Genomic DNA, 20,282 nt, shown 5'->3' on the forward strand with positions numbered 1-20,282 from the left:
CATAGAGTGGCACCAATTAGACCCGAGCAGACATCCCAGCAGCAACAATGAAGGACAGAACGTGGAATGGAAACTCCCAAACACCTGTCAGCTTTCAATTGTAATGCAGGCAATTATTCTTCAAGAATGAGGTTTTCACAAGATACCTAGGAATAAATCTAACCGAAGATACAAAGGATCTGTACTCAGAAAACTATAAAATACTCATGAAAGAAATTGAGGAAGACACAAAGAAATGGAAAAACGTTCCATGCTCATGGACTGGAAGAACAAATATTGTGAAGATGTCAATGCTACCTAGAGTAATCTACACATTCAATGCAATCCCCATCAAAATACCATCCACTTTTTTCGAAGAAATGGAACAAATAATCCTAAAATTTGTATGGAAAAGACCCCGCATAGCCAGAGGAATGTTGAAAAAGAAAAGCAAAGCTGGCAGCATCAAAATTCCAGACTTCCAGCTCTATTACAAAGCTGTCATCATCAAGACAGTATGGTACTGGCACAAAAACAGACACATAGATCAATGGAACCGAATAGAGAGCCCAGAAATGGACTCTCAACTCCATGGTCAACTCATCTTCGACAAAGCAGGAAAGAATGTCCAATGGAAAAAAGACAGTCTCTTCAACAAATGGTGTTGGGAAAATTGGACAGCCACATGCAGAAGAATGAAACTGGACCATTTCCTTACACCACACACAAAAATAGACTCCAAATGGTTGAAAGACCTCAATGTGAGACAGGAGTCCATCAAAATCCTAAAGGAGAACACAGGCAGCAACCTCTTTGACCTCAGCCGAAGCAACTTCTTCCTAGAAACATCACCAAAGGCAAGGGAAGCAAGGGCAAAAATGAACTATTGGGATTTCATCAAGATAAAAAGCTTTTGCAAAGCAAAGGAAACAGTCAACAAAACCAAAAGACAACCGACAGAATGGGAGAAGATATTTGCAAATGACATATCAGATAAAGGGCTAGTATCCAAAATCTATAAAGAACTCATCAAACTCAACACCCAAAGAACAAAGAATCCAATCAAGAAATGGGCAGAAGACATGAACAGACATTTTTCCAAAGAAGACATCCAGATGGCCAACAGACACATGAAAAAGTGCTCAATATTGCTCGGCATCAGGGAAATCCAAATCAAAACCTCAATGAGATACCACCTCACACCAGTCAGAATGGCTAAAATTAACAAGTTAGGAAACGACAGATGTTGGCGGGGATGTGGAGAAAGGGGAACCCTCCTACACCGTTGGTGGGAATGCAAGCTGGTGCAGCCACTCTGGAAAACAGTATGGAGGTTCCTCAAAAAGTTGAAAATAGAGCTACCATATGATCCAGCAATTGCACTACTGGGTATTTACCCCAAAGATACAAAAGTAGGGATCCAAAAGGGTACGTGCACCCCGATGTTTATAGCAGCAATGTCCACAATAGCCAAACTGGGGAAAGAGCCAAGATGTCCATCGACAGATGAATGGATAAAGAAGAGGTGGTATATATATACAATGGAATATTATGCAGCCATCAAAAGGAATGAGATCTTGCCATTTGCAATGACGTGGATGGAACTGGAGGGTATTATGTTGAGCGAAATAAGTCAAACAGAGAAAGACATGTATCATATGACCTCACTGATGTGAGGAATTCTTAATCGCAGGAAACAAACTGAGGGTTGCTGGAGTGGGGGGTGGGGTGGGAGGGGTGGGGTGACTGGGTGATAGACACTGGGGAGGGTATGTGCTCTGGTAAGCGCTGTGAATTGTGCAAAACTGTTGAATCTCAGATCTGTACCTCTGTAACAATGCAATATATATTAAGAAAAAAAAAAGAAGAAGGTAGCAGGAGGGGAAGAATGAAGGAGGGGGGAAATCGGAGGGGTAGACGAACCATGAGAGACGATGGACTCTGATAAACAAACGGGGTTCTAGAGGGGAGGGGGGTGGGAGGATGGGTTAGCCTGGTGGTGGGTATTGAGGAGGGCACATTCTGCATGGAGCACTGGGTGTTATGCACAGACAATGAATCATGGAACACTACATCTAAAACTAATGATGTAATGTATGGGGATTAACATAAGAATAAAAAAATAAAAAAGAATGAGGTTTTAAAAAGACCTTTTCATCTCCCCTAAAAAATTGCAATTGGGGGTTTTTATAGTTCCATCATGTGAAAATGTTGGGGAAGAAAACTTCACTGAAATAAATATTCTCCTAAATCCAAAGGGAACAGTTCTGTGTTATTTAAGCTGTCAACCTGGATCACTAACTACAGGTCATTGTTTTTGGAACATTTCCGTGTCAGTGTTCTCAGTCCTTAGAGAAGCACGATAGGGCTACTTTAAGTTTGGTAGAAAAATTAAGTAAGGATATAGATCACTCACTTTTGTCAGTGTCTGGGAATCAGTGCTAAATAGTGATTTTGCATTTTTTTAAGAAAATTCTAGAGCGGTTTTCCCAACTTTTCTGTGAGTTATCAGCAATAGGATGTGGATAACTTAGGGAAAGCTGTGTTTTCCAATGTAGTGGATTACACACACATACACACACACACACAAGCACTCATATGTGGAACATAAGGAATAGTGCAGAGGACCATAGGGGAAGGGAAGGAAAACTGAATGGGAAGAAATCAGAGAGGGATACAAACCATGAGAGACTCTTGACTCCAGGAAATAAACAGGGTTGCAGAAAGGGAGGTGAGTGGGTGGATGGGGTAACTGGGTGATGGGCATTAAGGAGGGCACGTGATGTGATGAGCAATGAGTGTTATATGCAACTAATGAATCAATGAACATTTTTAAAAAGTTTAAAAATAATGATTTGGTCAGATTTGTACCGCATAAATAACAGGATAGATTAGAATGGGGGTTGGCAAACTATGGCCCATGGGCCAAAGCTGGCCTGTTGCCTATTTTTATAAATAAAGTTTTATTGGAACATAGCCACACCCATTCATTTAAATATTGTCTGTGGCTGTTAGCACACTACAACAGCAAAATGGAATCATTGTGACAGTGACCATATGGCTTACAAACCTAAAATATTAGCTATCTGGCTCTTTACGGAAGAAGTTTACTGACTTCTGGGTTAAAATATCCTAAAACTGGAGCACCTGGTTGGCTCAGTTGGTTAAGCGTCTGCCTCTGGCTCAGGTCGTGATCTCAGGGTCCTGGGATCAAGCCCTGCATCGGGCTCTCTGCTCAGCGGGAAGCCTGCTTCTCCCTCTCATTCTCCCTCTGTGCTCTCTCTCTCTCAAATAAATTAAATCTTTAAAAAAAATTTTTTTAAAGAATATCCTAAAACTGATTAAGGAAGCCACAGACCACACTGATCATGTAGACTCATCAAGCATCTATTAAATTTGACCAAGAAATACCTGAGCTAGGGCAGAAAAAAAAATGAAAGAAACCAACATAGCCATCGATGAAGTAGTGATATTTTTTCCTAGACCAGTATGCCTAGTGTAAAGATAACTAAAATTAGGTCTTGGGCGCATTAATAAGTACAGCTTCAAACAAAGTTCTTTGCCTTTTATTATGCTTGTGTCCTTGTGAAATAACACACATTTTGACATAAAGTTGGTATGTGACTTGTGCAGAATTTCCCGTAAACCAGAGAGGAAAAGCCAGTGCTAAATTCTGTATTTTGATCCGGTAATTCACATGTGACCCTCTAGTTCATGGTGTGTCTTAGAGATATCAGATCACCCCCTTCAAGACAAATAATCACTAAAGACGGTCTCAGGGTGTTCAAGACAGGAAGTCACAACGTGGGGACAGGCTTGCTCTGGCATCACTGCATTCGATGGTCAGATTTGGATTGTGATCTTTCACGTCCTTCAACAGCTTCTGGATTTCCACGCTAGATTCATCTATCTCCAACCTGAGTGTCTTTAAGGGGCTGCTATTCTGTTTTAAAGCCTCAAAGAGCACCATTATTCCACTTTGCCCCAAGATATTCTGGCCCAGGTCCAGAGTTTCCAGCCGCTGAGTGCTGATGAGAACAGATGCAAGACCCTGACAACAGGAAGAAGTGATGGAGCAGCCACAGAGCCTGTGGGGAAAGAGCACAGAAACCCAGTCAGTTCTTTCTTAGAACCTACTGTGTTACCAGGCACACTCTTGGCTTGCTGCGGAACTAGTAGTAAAAAAAATTTTTTTTAAATAATAGTTTTCTTCATGACGCTTATGTTAGTGACTCCCATCAGAACATTGAAGACCGTGGACGATGGTACTGGAACAGGATTAGGGTAAATTGGCCGAGAAGGATTAGGTAGCTTTATGGTGGTTGGTGAATTCTTCATTGGGAAAGTGATAGGAAAAAGTGAAAGAAGGAGAGTGAGCCATTATGGTAAGTGTGGGATGTAAGCCAGCGTAGCTGAAATGCCCAGCTGGGAAGGAAGTCTTGTAGACTCCTGGAAAAACCTTCAGATTTTATCTGCAGTGGCCTGGGGAGCTTTTGAGTCTTTTGAAATGGACGTGTCCTGGTCCAGCTTGCAGACTGAAACAAACCTGGAAATCAAGGACCAACTCTGAGACTGCACAACACTCCATGTGAGAGTTGGCAGCCCAAATGAGAGCGTTAGCACTAGGAGTGTAGATGGTCATCTGCTTGGTATCTGGAAGGAGGTGCCTCAAAGTGATGTGAATGTGAGGTGTGATATGAAGGCAGGAAGAAAAAAACAGAAGCCTTCGCGTTGGTGAATAGACAAACACTGTTTCCTCCTAGAACTTAGAGTGAATTAATTATACTCAGTAATGTGAAATATATTAGCATCACCTCCATCCCTCATCTCCTTGTCCCAGAGCTTTTCCAGACTAAAAGATGCATTTGCCAGTGGAGGACAGAGGGCAGGACCATTTAGGGTAGATACGCCTCATGCTGGCTTATATAGAGTCCAGTGGGCTGACCCATGCCCCCTCAGCCATGGGCCCTTGAGCACTCCACCACCTGCACATCTATATGCTGCATCTCTAACCATCCTTCTGCTGCCCCAGGCACTATAATAGGCATTGAAGACACAGGAAATGCATCCCATTCCCTCAGAAATAAAACAATCGATAAAGGGATTAACGAGTTGTAGTATATCCCTACAATGGGATATTGTTGCACCATATAAAGGAATGAGGTATTTATGCTTGCTACAGCGTAGATCAATCTTGAAAATACTATACTCACTGAAAAGCCCAACACAAAAAGCCACTTATTATATGTGACTCTCTTTATATGAAATATACAGAATTAGTATGGATAGCAGGATAGGTATAGAATGGAGACAGAAAGCAGAGGGGTCTGGAGGCCCCATATGGGGTGATCAAACAGACTAAGTATTCCAAAGCTATCGAGTTGTATACTTTAAAATGGCTAATTTTAGGTGAATTTCACTTCAATAAAAAAAAAACTAAACAAAAAATTATAGTTCTACTAATTGTGCCATTTTCCTACCCAATCAATAGAGAACAGAGCACTTCAATAGGATAGTCAGGAGATCTGGAACTATCAAAACTAGTTTGTTGTCCCCCATAATAGCCAAGGTGAGAAGTGAAATATTAGCAGATAGCCCTGCAAACTGCAGGGTCTGAGTGCTCTAGTCAGAAAAAAGGAAACCAAACAGTAAGAACAAAGACCTTGTGGTGGGAAGGAATGGGGTGTGTTCTGGGAACTGAAAAGAAGCTGGTTGAAGATGTGCCCCAAGGTGGGGAGAAAAAGCCGAGATGAAGTTAGAAAGGGGCTCGGTCATAGGGAACACCCTGAGATTTGGTAACAAATATTGATTCATGTGCTTGCTGCATAAAACTTTATCATGAGATTGACAAGCCCACAATGTAACTCCATAAATGCATGAAGTGCACCACTGTGAGAAGTCGTCCTATAGACAAGTCATGCATACCATGAGGGGAAAATGGAATGTCAGAAGTCACGGCTAATAAATATCAGATGGGATCTGAACCACATTTTGAAGTCAGAGACCCTATTCAATATGTCTGCTATGATGCTGAGTCCTTGAACCCCAACTGAAAAAGATAGACCCCAAACTGTGGACACTGTGGATTTGCTTGTTCAGCATCTTCCAACCTCTAATTCAAGGGAGCTCAAACTTAGAGAATATTGGAATCTTCTGGAATATCTCTAAAGATTTTGATGCCAGGCTCTACTTCTCCTAAATTTAATCAATTTTGTGAGGAGCCTGACCATTAAGAATTTTAAGAGTTCTCCAGGGACGACCAAGACATAAAACAAAAATCGCCATGTGTTCTGGTGGTCTTTCTCATCTCTACAAGACTAGGGAAGCATTTACATGACCCAGATTCAGTTTACATTAGGGTTTTAGTTGTAAAATACGTTGCATCAATGAGATGCATTTGATGGAGACTTGTGAGGGAGCAGTGACGCACAGCCCACCATCCTGTTGGTGAAGCCACTGTGTTTCCTGGGGGCAGTATCCATCCACGGTCCCCTGGGCACTGAGCTGGGACAGGCCCACTGTGCCCTGCTCACTGGATCCCAGCAGAAGCAGTATGCCCCTGAAGCCCACTCCTCTGGAGGCCGTCCCCACCTGTACCCCACTCCTCCAGGCCCTCTGAATGACTCTGAATACAGCTAACTGGGTGCTTACAATTTCTGCAGGGATTTACCTCCTAAAGCGGAGCAGGAGAGACACCACTGCAGTCTACATTCTAAAATATCTAAAATAGCTCAGATAAAATATCTCCAAAACACCTTAAAAACGAGCAAAAGCACCTACCCTAGACATCTTAGGTTACAATTTGGCTTCTTCAAGGCCTCACAGAGAAACCACGATCCAGTAGCTATGGGATTGAGACTCAGATCCAAGTCTGTTAAGCTCGAATCTTCTTGGAGGAGCTTTGAGATGTACCTGCAGCCGCGTCTGGTTATGTTGCAATGGGATAACCTGCAAAGACAATCCCATTCGTCTGTGACTTACATCCTGTGAGGTGGTTACTTCCAAGAGCACACATCTTCTCCTGCGATATATATACATTCAGGTAGGCCTGTATGTGAAAACATACAAGTGAAATGATGATGATTACATCATTCCCACCCTGCCTAGGTGGCAGAAGGGTAAACTGGCCTTTGTCCGCCACCTTTTATAAATTATGGAGAAGCAGATGCACATCTCCAAAGACACAGATTTTCCTAAAGCAGCAGCGTAGCCTATAGGTCAAGAACTTAGGCTCTGGGGTCAGACAGACCCAAGACTGAATCTGAGGCCCCTATTATGCTCTGCATGGTTAGGTTCTACTTCTTTCCCTTTAGAGAGAGGTATTTCATGTCTTGTATTTAATCGTCTGAGCAGAACGGTGGCACACTGAAAGCTCAACATTCCTGATATCTTAGTGACTGGGTTTCTCATTTAAACTCTGGAGACCCTCCTACAAGCTTAGGCTTCTAGGAGTCCTCCAGCTAGGAGGCCAGACCACACAGGAGGATGGTCACATGGTAACTTTAGGCAGCTGGGTCTGCAGTGGACCCTCCCAGCCCTATGCCCCAAGCATGACACAATTGCAACAGAGGCTGTGGATCCTGAAGTGCCACTGCTAAGAGCGATGGAGGAGGACCAGACCAAAAGACACCATGCTTCGTAGTGTGTGAGATCCTAAAGTCATCAGTGAACCTGAGGAGTTTGGGGGGGAGGATGGTATAAAAGTATAAGATTAAGTTTTGTATGTTGTCTAAGTGGAGGCTTGATCCACCGTTGACTCTATGTATTTAAAGCAATGATTGCTGGCAACTCAGTTGATAGAGGGGGCTTCATACCTACCACACAGATGTGACCACATGCAAGCTAAGTGGCTAAGCATTGGTTTTCCAGTTAGTAAATCTGAAATAAAAGTAACTATATCATGAGGTTGTAAAATTTGGTAGAGTCCCTCATACACAGTGAGTGCTTGATGAGGACTGGACATTTTTTATTGTCTGTTTAGATGCCTAAGCTAACTCTCAAGATAGGATGTCACTATGTAGACAGCCCTGTGAAGTTTTATGTTCTTTGTATGTCTACCTAAACAATATTCATTAGATGTTTTCATTTTCTCTGTCCACCACCAAAAGCTGAATACTTGTTTTCTCTTTTTAGTCTTAAATGACTGGTGCATGTCTGGATTAAGGGATATCCTAGATTAATACAGTTTCCAGGACCAGCTGGAAGCCATAAAGCTAAGGGGTAGACAGAAGTTTCCCAGTAGAACAAGAGCCTCAGAAATCAAAGCCAAGAAAAGATTTCTGAGCAGAAATAAGCCTCATACTCTACACAATCTCTTGAATGTTACCCTAACTATGTATGCTTCTAATGGGAACAGGTACTCCATGCTGGGCTTGTTCCCATATAACAAGGGCAAATGACAGCCCATGGGTCAAATCCAGCCCACCACCTGTTTTTGGTGAATAAAGTTTTATTGTAACACAACCACACTGATTTCCTTACATGTTCACTCAGCAATGGCACAGTTGAACAATTGCAAAAGAGACCATATAGCCCACAAAGTCTAAAATATTTACTATTTGGCCCTCTGCAGGAAAAAAAAAAAATGTATTGAGCCCTACCACAGAACTCAATCCATTCCCAATTATGGGAAGAAAGAGATCATGTGTACTTTAAAAACATACACAAAACATCAGAACTGAGAACCAATTGGTTATCCCATATTCCCAGCATAGGAAGAGGCGAGAAGGTAATCCCTGCCCTGAAAGACATGCAAATATTAAAATCTGTTTCTGCCTGTCCTTTCCCTAATTTGTAGCAGGATCTTGCCAGTTTCATTCAAGTAGAATCATTAAGTGCTCTTCTATCTGTCCTACCTGAATCCAGGTGTGTGCACACACAGACTTACACCAGATTCTGTAGTTGACAGTCAGGGTAACTCAGACCCTCACACAAAAGCTTTACCCCACCATCCCCAAGGTTGTTGTTGGCCAAGCACAGGTGCGTCAACCTCTGGTTGACAATCAAAGCAGAGGAGAGCTCCTTGCAACAGGCTTCTGCAAGGTGACAGTTTTCCAACCTGCAAAAAGCACCACACAATTGGCAAGATGGTTAGAACATTTCCAAAGCCCAGCCTCCTCAGCTGACAGCCCTTCTTGTTAATTCTACACCCTCTATATATTGTGCTCATGACCAAAGCCTGAAGGACCAGCAAAATGCATGAGTCATCCACCTCTGGGAACCAAAACTGGGAACTGGGTGTCTACATCAGTTGGAGGTCCCATATGGGTTTCCCTGTACGTCCCGTACTACCATTGCTCCTCCCCGTGTGGCCCCAGACCTAAAACGGAGATGCTCCATGGGAAGAAAGGCGGGACTTACAACAGCCTCTGCAGGAAGCACTTTGGGTGTCTCAGAGTCATGCACAGCAACTTGGTGCACTCGTCCGGGAGCTCATTGGCTGTGAGATCCAGGCATTTCAGGGACTGGTTGACTTCAAGGGCCGAGGAGAAATCAGCCCACTGCTGAGTGGTGTCAGAACAAGACCCCAGCCTATGGGATAAATGGGGGGAAAGTCATTCTTCTGAGAGGACACAGAGACCACATCAGCTTATTATGTTTCCCTGAAGATTATACCCTTGAATTCTATTTCATCCTACTCCAATAGGTGCTCAACCCTGGCCTGAATTGATCTCCTTTGCTTCTTCAATATCCCCGCTGCCATTTGATCAACATCCAACATCATCTAAGAGAAAAAAAAATCTGTAATATAAGTATGCATGAAGTTTCACTAATGTGGCTGTTATTTCTCAAACCCTACATTTTATACAATCACTTTCCCTGCCTGAGTCTGTCCTAATCCCACTTAGATTTAAATATGCAATTCTATAGGGAAAAAATTGACGCCTGATACTCAGAAGCATCAACCTCATGAATTATTAGGGAATATGCAAATTAAAACAAGGAGATACCATTCGACACCTAGGCAGCCAGGTCCAAAATTTGTTGAGTTTAAGTGTTGCAAGAATAAAAACTGGGAACTCCTTCTGTTGATGAGCATATGAATATAGTACAGCTGTTTTGGAGATCATTGAGGAAATCCATTAATCCCTTATACTGGGCTTTAAAACCCAGCTACTCTTGCACAAAAGATCAGACTACAGGACTCTAGTACACGTCTGTTGTTTGCATCATACTCTTATATGTTCAAAATCTTTGCAAATTACTTAACCTTTGTAATATCTTTCCCCATCTGTGCTTTGCAGGGAGACAATACCTTCATATCCAACAATTAGAGAATATAATCCATCCATATTCTGTGCCCAGTAGAATGTATGTCATAGGTAAAACTGGGAGTTCTTAAAATGAGTACATTTCTTCCCTCAGATTAGCCTATATAATAAGGATGTCCTACGTTTACTTAAGTAATTGGAATACAGGGTGGAATGTGAAGGGTCTCAAATCGTGTGAGCATAAATGGGAGATTCTGAGTCAGCTATTTGTCATTTTGGAGCTTCAGTGTATCCACTTAAAACATCCATTACCAAAGCTTCAGAGTAACAGATGTTTTTCTAAGTAAATGAGACACAGCTCAGAAATCATCAATATGGTAAGAGCTGCCCTTTGCGCCTGGCCCCTATGTGGAGCACGTCACATCAATTCTTAAAACCCTACTTTATGGATGAGGAAGCAGCTCAAAATCCTAGTGGTCATAAATGTTAGAGCAAGGATTGAGCTCATTTCCAAATCCAAAAAACAATCTGTGCTGTTAGCCAGTAAGGCAGGCTGCCACTCAACTAAATAGAGGGAAGGAAAAGGGTCCCCTAGAGACAGGTAATGACAATCGGAGCCCTCACTAGGAGGGCTCACTGAGGAATGGCTCAGACCAGACATACCAGGACCCAGGACACTGGATTCTTCTGCAATGTTACTGAGTGGTCATGATGGATGCTCTGAACTACAACGGGTAGACAACACGGGGCCTAAAATACCAAGTCCCCAAGCTAGAGGGGGTTGCAGAATTCTGGGTGTTCCTTTGCCCTCGGGGCTCACTCTTCAATGCACGAGACAAGCTGACTGGAGAAAGAGAATGTGCACGGGCTTTCTGCCTCTGTTCGAGACTATGTCCACTGTTTGGCATGGTGTCCTGACATGTGGCTCTGCCTTCCTTCCAGTTCGGCCAGAAGTGCAGGGGGACAGGGGAATGCGGCATCCCCCGATGGAGAAGAGCAAGGACTGTGAGATCTACCTCAGATACTGCAGATTGCACCTCGGGTGCCTCAGAGTCTCACACAGCAGAAGCAGCAGCTTGTCACTGTGGACGCCACCTTCCAGGACCAGGTGTGTCAGAGTCTTCTTACCAACAAGAGCTAGACACAAGTCCCGGTAAGCATCAGCAGGGGAAACATTTTTAATCCTAGGAAAAAATGAAAAGGGATTCCGTCTTGAGTGCTGTGAACGCAGGGAGAGGAGTGGTCTCCAGACAAGGCGGACAATGGGAAGATGGTCAAGAAAACCACTGATGTGAAGGGCAGCTGGAACGAAGAGAAGCAGGGACTGCAAAGGAGGTAATCTGTGGTGGTGGGAGGAAGATGGGTCGGATGCTGGAGGGCTTGGTCACCCTTGTGACCTGGTTCGTGCTGTTCTTCAGAGGAGCTATCTATCCTCTCCTTGAGTTTTGTGTCCTACCCTGTATCTCCTTCAGCATTCAGCTCCCATCCTCCTCCTCCTCGATGCCTGACTTCTCCTAGCAAGAATAAGCTATTTCTTACTATCACCCCACACGGCCATTTGCATTCCCACAGATCAGTTTCCACTTAGGTTACACTACGTTATCGTTTATGAGTTAGCAAATAAATTAGACTCTTCGAAGGTGTGGACCATGAAGAGTTGGGGGTTTTGTTTGTTTGTTTGTTTGATTTCCCTCTCTGCTAGCATGGATGTGGAATGTCAAATAGGATTAAAATAAATCCTAGGTGGAAAAGAACCTAGATTTTCTCTAATCCAACTGTGGACTCCAAGAAATAATTCAGCATTAAAAAAAAAATAGATTTTTTTCCGGCACCTGGACTGTGCCACCTTCTTTAGAGTAAGAGTCAATCAAGCTCGTGTTATACATAATGAATCTAGCTCATAAGTGATCCTGTGTGCATAGTAGGAATAAGTGGGAAAGCACTTTCTCAGGACCTCTTTTTGAAGCATGCTTAATGCATCCTAATTTGGGATGGACTCCGCACCCACCATTATTGCCCACTACCCTCCTGTTTCAGATGTTCATTTTCACTGGAGTTCTAGAGGCTCTTCGTCTGTTTTTAGGTTGTACCTCCAAACCTGGCAATCCATCCCCCTGTTGGGGAGGGGGGAATGGATACGCTCTTCTCCCTAAAGCCACACTTCTTCCTAAACCCACAGTTGGTCTTAGAACCCTTGACCCTTCATTGTCAGATAATGAATGTTCCCTGCAGCTTAGCCAAAAGAGGCTTCAGAGTGAAATTTCCAGCACAGAGAGAACCAGATTAAGGGGGATGCCAGCCTTTCAGAACCCCTGCTTCCATGGTCCTAAACTCTTAGCAGAACAAATTACAGGTGCCTTCTAATTCTTGTTTCTCATGTAAGGCCTTGAGCATTACAGAGCAATGTAAACTTTCAAGGCCATACAGAAGAAATTGCTGTCTTTGCTGACACCAACCCATGTCAGATTTCGTTGCTTTGAACAGGCAAGTCCCATGGCATTCTGAGATAAGCAAGCCAACTGATGTTTGGCAGAGGTATTTATCCCAAGTAAATAGCACATTTTCGGCGGCTTAATTAAACTTTCTAAGGCATGTTGTTCTGGGGAAGTGGGGGGTAGTTTCAGTAATGTATCCATCTGTAATTTTGAACAGAATTTATGAAGTTTATCACTTGGACATGTGTTGGTTGAACCTTTTAAACCCTAACAGTCACCTGCCCAGGCGGCTCCATCATGATTTGCTTCTGCCCTAACCTACCTTACTCAGACTCCTCTCTGAATCCTGTTCCACACACTGGTTATAAATTCACCATTGCCTCGCCGACACGTTCTTATTCACGTATTTAAAACTGTGCTTTCTGGAATATTTCCCCAGTTCCCACCAGGTGCCCTTCTGATATGCATGTACCTATATTTCCCACAGGCTGAGTTTCAAATATGCCCATAGCAGATGTATGGAAACACCCAAACGCTTGGCCAAATTTCAGGACAATAACTCAATGCAACATACGATTCTCCCACTGGCCACCATTTCAATTCTTTGTATTCTGAGCACCTGGTTGGTCAGAGCCTGGTCAAATAGCATTCAAATAGTGCTGCCACATTAAAAACGCCTGGGGATCATCGTTACAGGATTGGCGTCTACTTACACCACTTTCTGGAGATGACAGGTGACATGGGTGATTTGCTCACAAAGAATCCTCACTGAGGAGTGACTTAGGAAGCTTTGGCTCACATCCAAGAAGCACAGATTCTCGTTTGAACTGAACAACGAGCAGAGATCGATCCAGAGATGGAGAAAGACGTGGTCGTGCTGTGACCTGGAAGGAAGGGATGGACCAGAGCACCTATTGAAAAGCTTGTATGGGAGAAGTAACAAGAATTGGTAGACAGTCCCCCAAAGGGAACCACCAACAAAATGAAAAGGCAGCCTGCAGAATGGGAGGAAATATTTGCAAATCATGTATCTGACAAGGGGTTAATATCCAAAACATATAAAGAATTCATACAATTCATTTAAAAAAACTGATTTAAAAATGGGCACGGGGTGTTATACACAACTAATGAATCATTGAACACTACATCAAAAACTAATGATGTATTAGAAGTTGACTAATTGATCATAATAAAATTTTTTTAATTAAAAAAATGGACAGAGGAACTGAATAGATGGTTTTCCAAAGAAGACATCCAGATGGCCAAGAAAAGATGCTCCACATCACTCATCATCAGGGAACTACAAATCAAAACCATGATGAGCTATCACCTCACACCAGTCAGAATGGCTGTCATCAAAAAGACAGGGAGTAAGTGTTGGGGGGATGTGGGGAAACGGGAATCCTCGTGCCCTGTTGGTGGGATTGTAAATTGGCACAGTTATTAGGGAAAACAGTATGGAGTTTCCTCAAAAAATTAGAATTACACTATGATCCAGCAATCCCATTTCTGGGTATTTGGAGAAAATGAAATCACACTCTTGATAAAGTATCTATACTCCCACATTCACTGCACCATTATTTACAATACCCAAACATGGAAGCAACCTAAGTGTCCACTGACAGATGAATGGATAAAGAAAATATGGTAGGTGTATCTGACAGAATATTATTCAGCCACAAAAAAGGAAAATTTGCCATTTGTGACAACATGGATGGATCTGAGGAGCATTAGGCTACGTGAAATAAAGTCAGACAGAAAGACAAATACTGTCTGATCTTCTGTGTGGACTCTAAAACAAAACAAAACACCAAACAAACAAAAAAACATGAATTCCTAGAACAGATGGGTGGTTGCCAGAGGCAGGGTGTGGATAAAATGGGTCAGAGTGGTCAGTAGGTACAAAGTCTCAGATCGAAGTCCTGGGGATGGTAGTATGGGTACAGTGTGGTGGCTCTAGTTTAAGAAAAGCATAAAGAATTGTTAAGGAAAATATGTGAGGTGTCCAGAATGTCTAGGGATGCCCTGGACTTGTGCCCCACATGTAAGCGATAACACTGAACAAAGTAAAGTTCCATCCCTAAGCTGAGCATTGTGCTCCCCACCTTGAACGGCAAGCCGGCAGAAGAAATTCTGGCAAGAAGAAAATTCTGACCCTAAGCCACAGGGAGCAGGACACTCTGCCCTGTTCCTAATGCAGCAGGGGATGAGGCTGAAGACGGGGCACTAACAGAGTGAACAGGGCAGGTCCTTACCGGTCAGCCTGAGCCTCTGATTCCCATGCAGCATCGTTCTCCAGGAACATCCCCTTTTCTACCCGCAGCCACATTTTCTGCAAGTTTTCACAATGCTTGAGGCAGAATGCCGCGTGCACCATGTCCGAGGTATCTTGCAAATGCAGGGACACTTCCGTGACCTGGGCCATGGCCTCCTTCACAAGCAGCTCCTCTTGGGATTCGTAGAGACAGTACAAAATCTCCTTCGTGTCGGTCACCGAGGAGAAGCGTCTGTTCTCGGCGGACCTTATTCTGCATTCCAGTAGCTCCTGCTTGACCTCCGTGGACACCGGGCAGCCAAACGTGGTCCCCAGCTCCCTGGCCCTCTTTTCATTGGCGAGGCCGAACAGGAAGCGCCCCACGGGGGCCAGCTGGGGGTTCTGGAGTCCTTCTTCCTTGGACAGCAGCCTCTGCACACCCCCAATGTTCCAGCCGGGGCTCCCCGCGTCCTGGTGGTCCTCGCTGCCCAGAACGTAGAGCGCAGCGGCCAGGAACTGCTGGACGCTCAGGTGGACGAAGCAGTAGCAGCCCTCACAGTCCCTGCCCTTCTGGAGGATGCTCCTGTCCAGGAAAGGGCGCAGGTCCGACTCGTCCATGCCCAGCCTGCGCAGGTCGTGTCCATCAAACACCGAGGTCTGCGCCCACGTGCCCTCGGCGGCCAGCAGGCACAGGGCGCGCAGCGCAGCCCCGAGGTGTGGACCCGGGCAGCCGCCCCGCGCGGGCGCGAACCGACTGCAGAGAAAGCACAGCAGCAGTGACGTGGCGGTCTGGCAGGTGGGGCGGGGGTCCTCGCCCTCGTCCATCCGCAGCCTCAGGCAGGTGCACACCATCCAGCACACGGCGGGCGCCGCGCCCATGCGGAACAGCGCCGCATTGCTCTTCATCAGGTGGAAAGCGCGCAGCGCCTGAGCCTCCCCTCCAAAGTGTCGCAGGAAATACGCCCTCCTGTCGCGTTCTGAGAGCCCTTCCAGCTCCACCAAGAGTGGCCGCTCCACCAGGAACCGCAGCTCCCTCAGGGCCTCGGGCCGCGTGGTGACCAGTAGGGTGGCCGTGGGTAAGAGCTTCCTTGTCAGCAAGCTCCCCAGGAGGACAGGCGCAGGTCTCTGCGACCTCCAGTCGCCACACAGGTCCTGCACCAGCGCCCCCACCCCCGAGGGCACGCGCAGCTCCTCAAAAGCATCAACGACGAGCAGGAGTTTCTGCGCCTGGGCGAGGACCTGCGGAAGGGCATCCTGCAGGTCTGGGGCGCTCGCAGCCAGCAGCTCTGCGAAGGAGCACGTCCCCTTGCGGCTGAGCACCTTGCAGCTGAGATAGAAGGCGCGGGGGCAGGTCTGTGCCAGGTTGTCCTGTGTCCAGTCCAGCATGCACTTCTTGGCCAGAGTGGTCTTCCCCACGCCTGCGGGACCATGCAGCACCACCGTGTGTGACTTTAGCTGTGTGGGTGTTTTGGGATTCAAGAAAGATATGAACCTTTGGCTTCTCTGGGTGAGGTTGTAGTGAAACTCATCACCATTTCCTGGCGAAAAGGTCTTCAGGATAGAAGATTCCTCCATTGCGTTTCTATCTTGCTCCTCTTCACCTGTAGTGATACAGGATGGGACAAAGTTGGGGTGCCAGTGATTATACTCACCTTGAAAATACACTTTGTAAAGGACTGGAAACGAGGAATACCAAGAACAGGCAAGTTATCTTGCATGCTACCAAACACCAAACTTCTAAGACAGTACTGAACCACCTGGCTTTTCTAACCAGCAAATCCCCTTCTGCTTCCCCCAGCTTCCAGTTATCCAGTCTTTTTTGCACTTTTGCACTTTGTAAAATACCCACGGGGGAAAGCTTGACCCACAGGGTTATCTGTACTTTGTAGATCATGTATTATTGTAGATTGAGAGAACTTTAAATATCTTCCGTTTCAAAAAAATATTTCATTCTTATTATGGTAAAAATACGCATAAAATGTTTAACCAGTTTAAAGTGTGCGATTCAGTGGCATTGAAAACAACCATCATCTTGTGCCAGAACATTTTCATCACCCACATAGATACCCAGACTCATGAAGCAGTCACTGCCCATTTCCCCCTTACCCGGGCTCTGGCTACCACTAATCTGCCTTCTGTTTCTGTAGATTTATCTACTTGTTAAGTTTCAAGTTTATGTGGAAATGCAAAGATGTAAAATAAAGCCATTTGCAGAGAAACAAGAGCTGGAAGTCACTCCAAGATAAACATGAGGGTTTAGACTGGGAGGAGACATGGTGACACACACTTGCTTCACCCTAGTACTGACCCTGGTAAAGACTTACTATAAACCAGAGCAAATGACAGGAAACTGGTGTAAAGGTACAGAAAGGACCCATGAGACAGAATGGGGCCAACTCACTAGAGACTTTTCTCCCTCTTCCTCTGCTGCTCCCTCTGCTTGTGTTCCCTCTCTCTCTTGCTCTCTCTGTCAAATACATAAATAAAAACTTTAAAAAAATTATAATGGTTAATATTAACGTATATAAACAACTAGAGATTTATATGTACATATACACAAATGCACATACAAATGCAAACATATTTTCAAAAATTAAGAGGAAATTAGCATAGCTTTTTTACTCAGAAGTGACAGAATCAGAGAGGGAGACAAACCATGAGAGACTCTTGACTCCAGGAAACAAACGGAGGGTTACAGAAGTGGGGGGGTGGGGGATGGGGTAACTGGGTGATGGGCATTAAGGAGGGCACATGATGTGATGAGCACTGGGTGTTATCTGCAACTAATGAATCATTGAACACTGCATCAAAAACTAATATACTATATGTTGGCTAATTGAATTTAAATTAAAATAAAATTATATTCTAATGCAAAAAGAAGTGACAGAATTAAGCAAAGTGCAAAATATGATTGCATTAAATGTTCGCATTATAAATGTAACCCCTCTAACTGGATCATTTCCTTCACACGTTTCTGTAATCCCTGTCTTTTTAAAGAGCTATTATGATAATTAACATCTGAGTATTTTCTATCTGCTGTGGACTATTATAGGCTCTTCCATAGATCCCCTTTAATCCTTGCAAAGTGTGATCGGGTAAATTCTATTATCTGTGCTTCTCGTGGTGCATCAGAGGCCTAGGGCCGTGGTTCCCCAAGTGTGGCCCTCAGACCAGCCGCACCTTCTGGGAACTTGTGGAAAACAAGCCTCGCATGGAGCCGTGCAAACACAGAGGCTCCTTCCCTGGGTGATATGCCCTTTGATCATGGCAGTAGACACACCCTTGGTGTAGCCATTGTGCAAGAGGTTTGCTCCCCCCCACCCACAAGGAATGGCTTCAGAAAAGAAGGGGGTCAGCAGCTGGAAATGTGCAGAGTCAGATAAAAGCAGCCCTTGAGAGGCAACCTTGGAGAAAGGACAGCAAGTGGGTTGGCAAAGGAGCCAAATCCCCATGGGCTCCGTGTTGGGGGTGCAGGCATTTGTTTTAAATAGGGGTCAGCGACACAGGAGGAAGACCAGGCTTTGTAAAAGCAAGGCCCCTTGGGCAAGGAGCTAGCGATAGGCTGCACCCCAAAACTACAAAATTGTTAGGTGCCACACACATAATTAGCAGCAGCTCATCCTTGATGCCCTGTCACCACAAGGAATGGGGGGAAATACCCGTAAATTGCATGAGCGCACGGCGGTCCTTCAGTCTACATGACCTGCGACACCACGCCTGTCTTTGGGAATCTAGGATAACATCCCACATTACAGACGGAAGACCAAGCTCGGCTCACAGGCAGAGTGCCCTGTCCGTGGTGACCGTGGCAACCCAAGGAGAGTGCACGTGAGCATGAAGGTGCTCTTTGGGGTGAGGAAGAGGTTCTGACTTTGGTTTGGGGGATGGTTGCACGACTCTGTAAGTCTGCTTAAAAAATTGTTCCCTTAAAATGGGCGGATTTTACAGGATGATTACACCTCAGTGGACGCTTTAGAATAATATAAGAAAGAAATTACATCTGGAATCACAATGTGTGCTCTAAATCTGTTTTCTCATACTTAGAGACTTCAGCTGGAGGACCTCAAAAACCCTTCTAAAAGCCTCAGGCCACCCCATTAAGCTTGCAAAGTTCTGTGGTAGAGACTCAACCAAGCGCTGCTGTTTACTTCAATAGGTTCAAGAACTGGAATATATCAACGATACTGTGGCGAGCACAGCGTGGTGCATAACTTGTGGATCACTGTGTCGTACATCTGAAACTAATACAATATTGTGTGTCAACTATACTCAAATAAAGGAAAGAAAAATATCATAAGTAAAACAAAAATTAGAACTGGCACTCACCTCTCTTAGGCTTGGTTTACATGCAGCCTGAGGGTATTCTATGCAAACAAAATCTCCAATAAGAATTACTCTGCTGGCCCAAGCTCCACGACCGGCCAGCGGGACCCTGGGTGGGGGCAGGTCTTCCTGCCCAGGGTGAAATTGCTCCCACTATGATTACCAAGGGGTGGTTTTCAATCTTTAAAAAATGAGACCCACATTGAAATTACCTGGAGCCTCTTTCAGGGATCCTAATTGAATTGGTCTGGGGTGGGCTTCCAGGAAGCAGGGGGCTTTACAATCTCCCCAGGCCGTTCTAATGTGCACTCTCTGTCCCAGACCATCTGGATCAGGGTTTCCAACTTCCGCACCATCAACACTTTGAGATGGATGATTCTTTGCTGAGGGGACCATCCTGCGCCTCTGCCGGATGTTTACCAGCAGCCTTGGCCACCACTCCCTCGATACCAATTACACCCTCCTGTTTTGACCACCAGAAATGTCTCCAAACATTGCCAAATGTCTCCTGGGGGGTGAAATCACCCCCGTTTGAGAATCGCTGATGTAGCTGCAATTAGCTACCTCCTGCCTTCATACCAAGTATATTAAGATCCATCCATACTCTATGTTAACTAAACTTCATCATAATGGTCAAGTTCATTCATTCTATGGTTGATGGTATTGATTTATGTTGACATTTAAATGTGTATTCATTTGACTTATTTTGTATTAATTCTTATGTGTATTAATTTTGAAGGAGGTACAATTAACGTTTCACTTTTACTGATGTTAAAAACTAATGCTCGGGGCGCCTGAGTGGCTCAGGTATTTAAGCATCTGCCTTCGGTTCAGGTCATGATCCCAGGGTCCTGGGGTCGAGTCCCGCATCAGGCTCCCTGATCAGTGCGGAGTCTGCTTCTCGTTCTTCCTCTACCCCTACCTCTCTCCCCCCATCCCCCACTCATGTTCTCTCTCTCTCTGTCTGTCTCAAATAAATAAAACAAAATCTTATTGCTGATGCTAGAACTTCTAGCACTATACTGAATAGTAGTGGTGAGAGTGGGCATCCCTGTTATGTTCCTGACCTTATAAGGGAAA

At 44.8% G+C, this 20,282-nt stretch overlaps 1 protein-coding gene across 1 annotated transcript; it reads right to left on the reverse strand.

Moving 5' to 3' along the window:
* Positions 1-3,644: 3,644 nt before the first annotated feature.
* Positions 3,645-16,773, reverse strand: LOC123841044 (NACHT, LRR and PYD domains-containing protein 7-like). Its single transcript, XM_064580613.1, has 8 exons — positions 16,656-16,773; positions 14,881-16,498; positions 13,339-13,536; positions 11,207-11,374; positions 9,340-9,510; positions 8,867-9,037; positions 6,760-6,927; positions 3,645-4,067 (listed from the first exon to the last, which is right to left on the reverse strand). The coding sequence occupies exons 1-8, from the start codon at positions 16,771-16,773 to the stop codon at positions 3,764-3,766; spliced, it is 2,916 nt and encodes a 971-aa protein (XP_064436683.1). The 3' UTR covers positions 3,645-3,763.
* Positions 16,774-20,282: the final 3,509 nt, after the last annotated feature.

The sequence above is a fragment of the Mirounga angustirostris genome, unplaced genomic scaffold, assembly GCF_029215605.1.
Source record: "Mirounga angustirostris isolate CCGP_5_RB_7025 unplaced genomic scaffold, mMirAng1.0.hap1 SCAF_16, whole genome shotgun sequence".
NCBI classification, from domain to species: Eukaryota; Metazoa; Chordata; class Mammalia; order Carnivora; family Phocidae; genus Mirounga; species Mirounga angustirostris.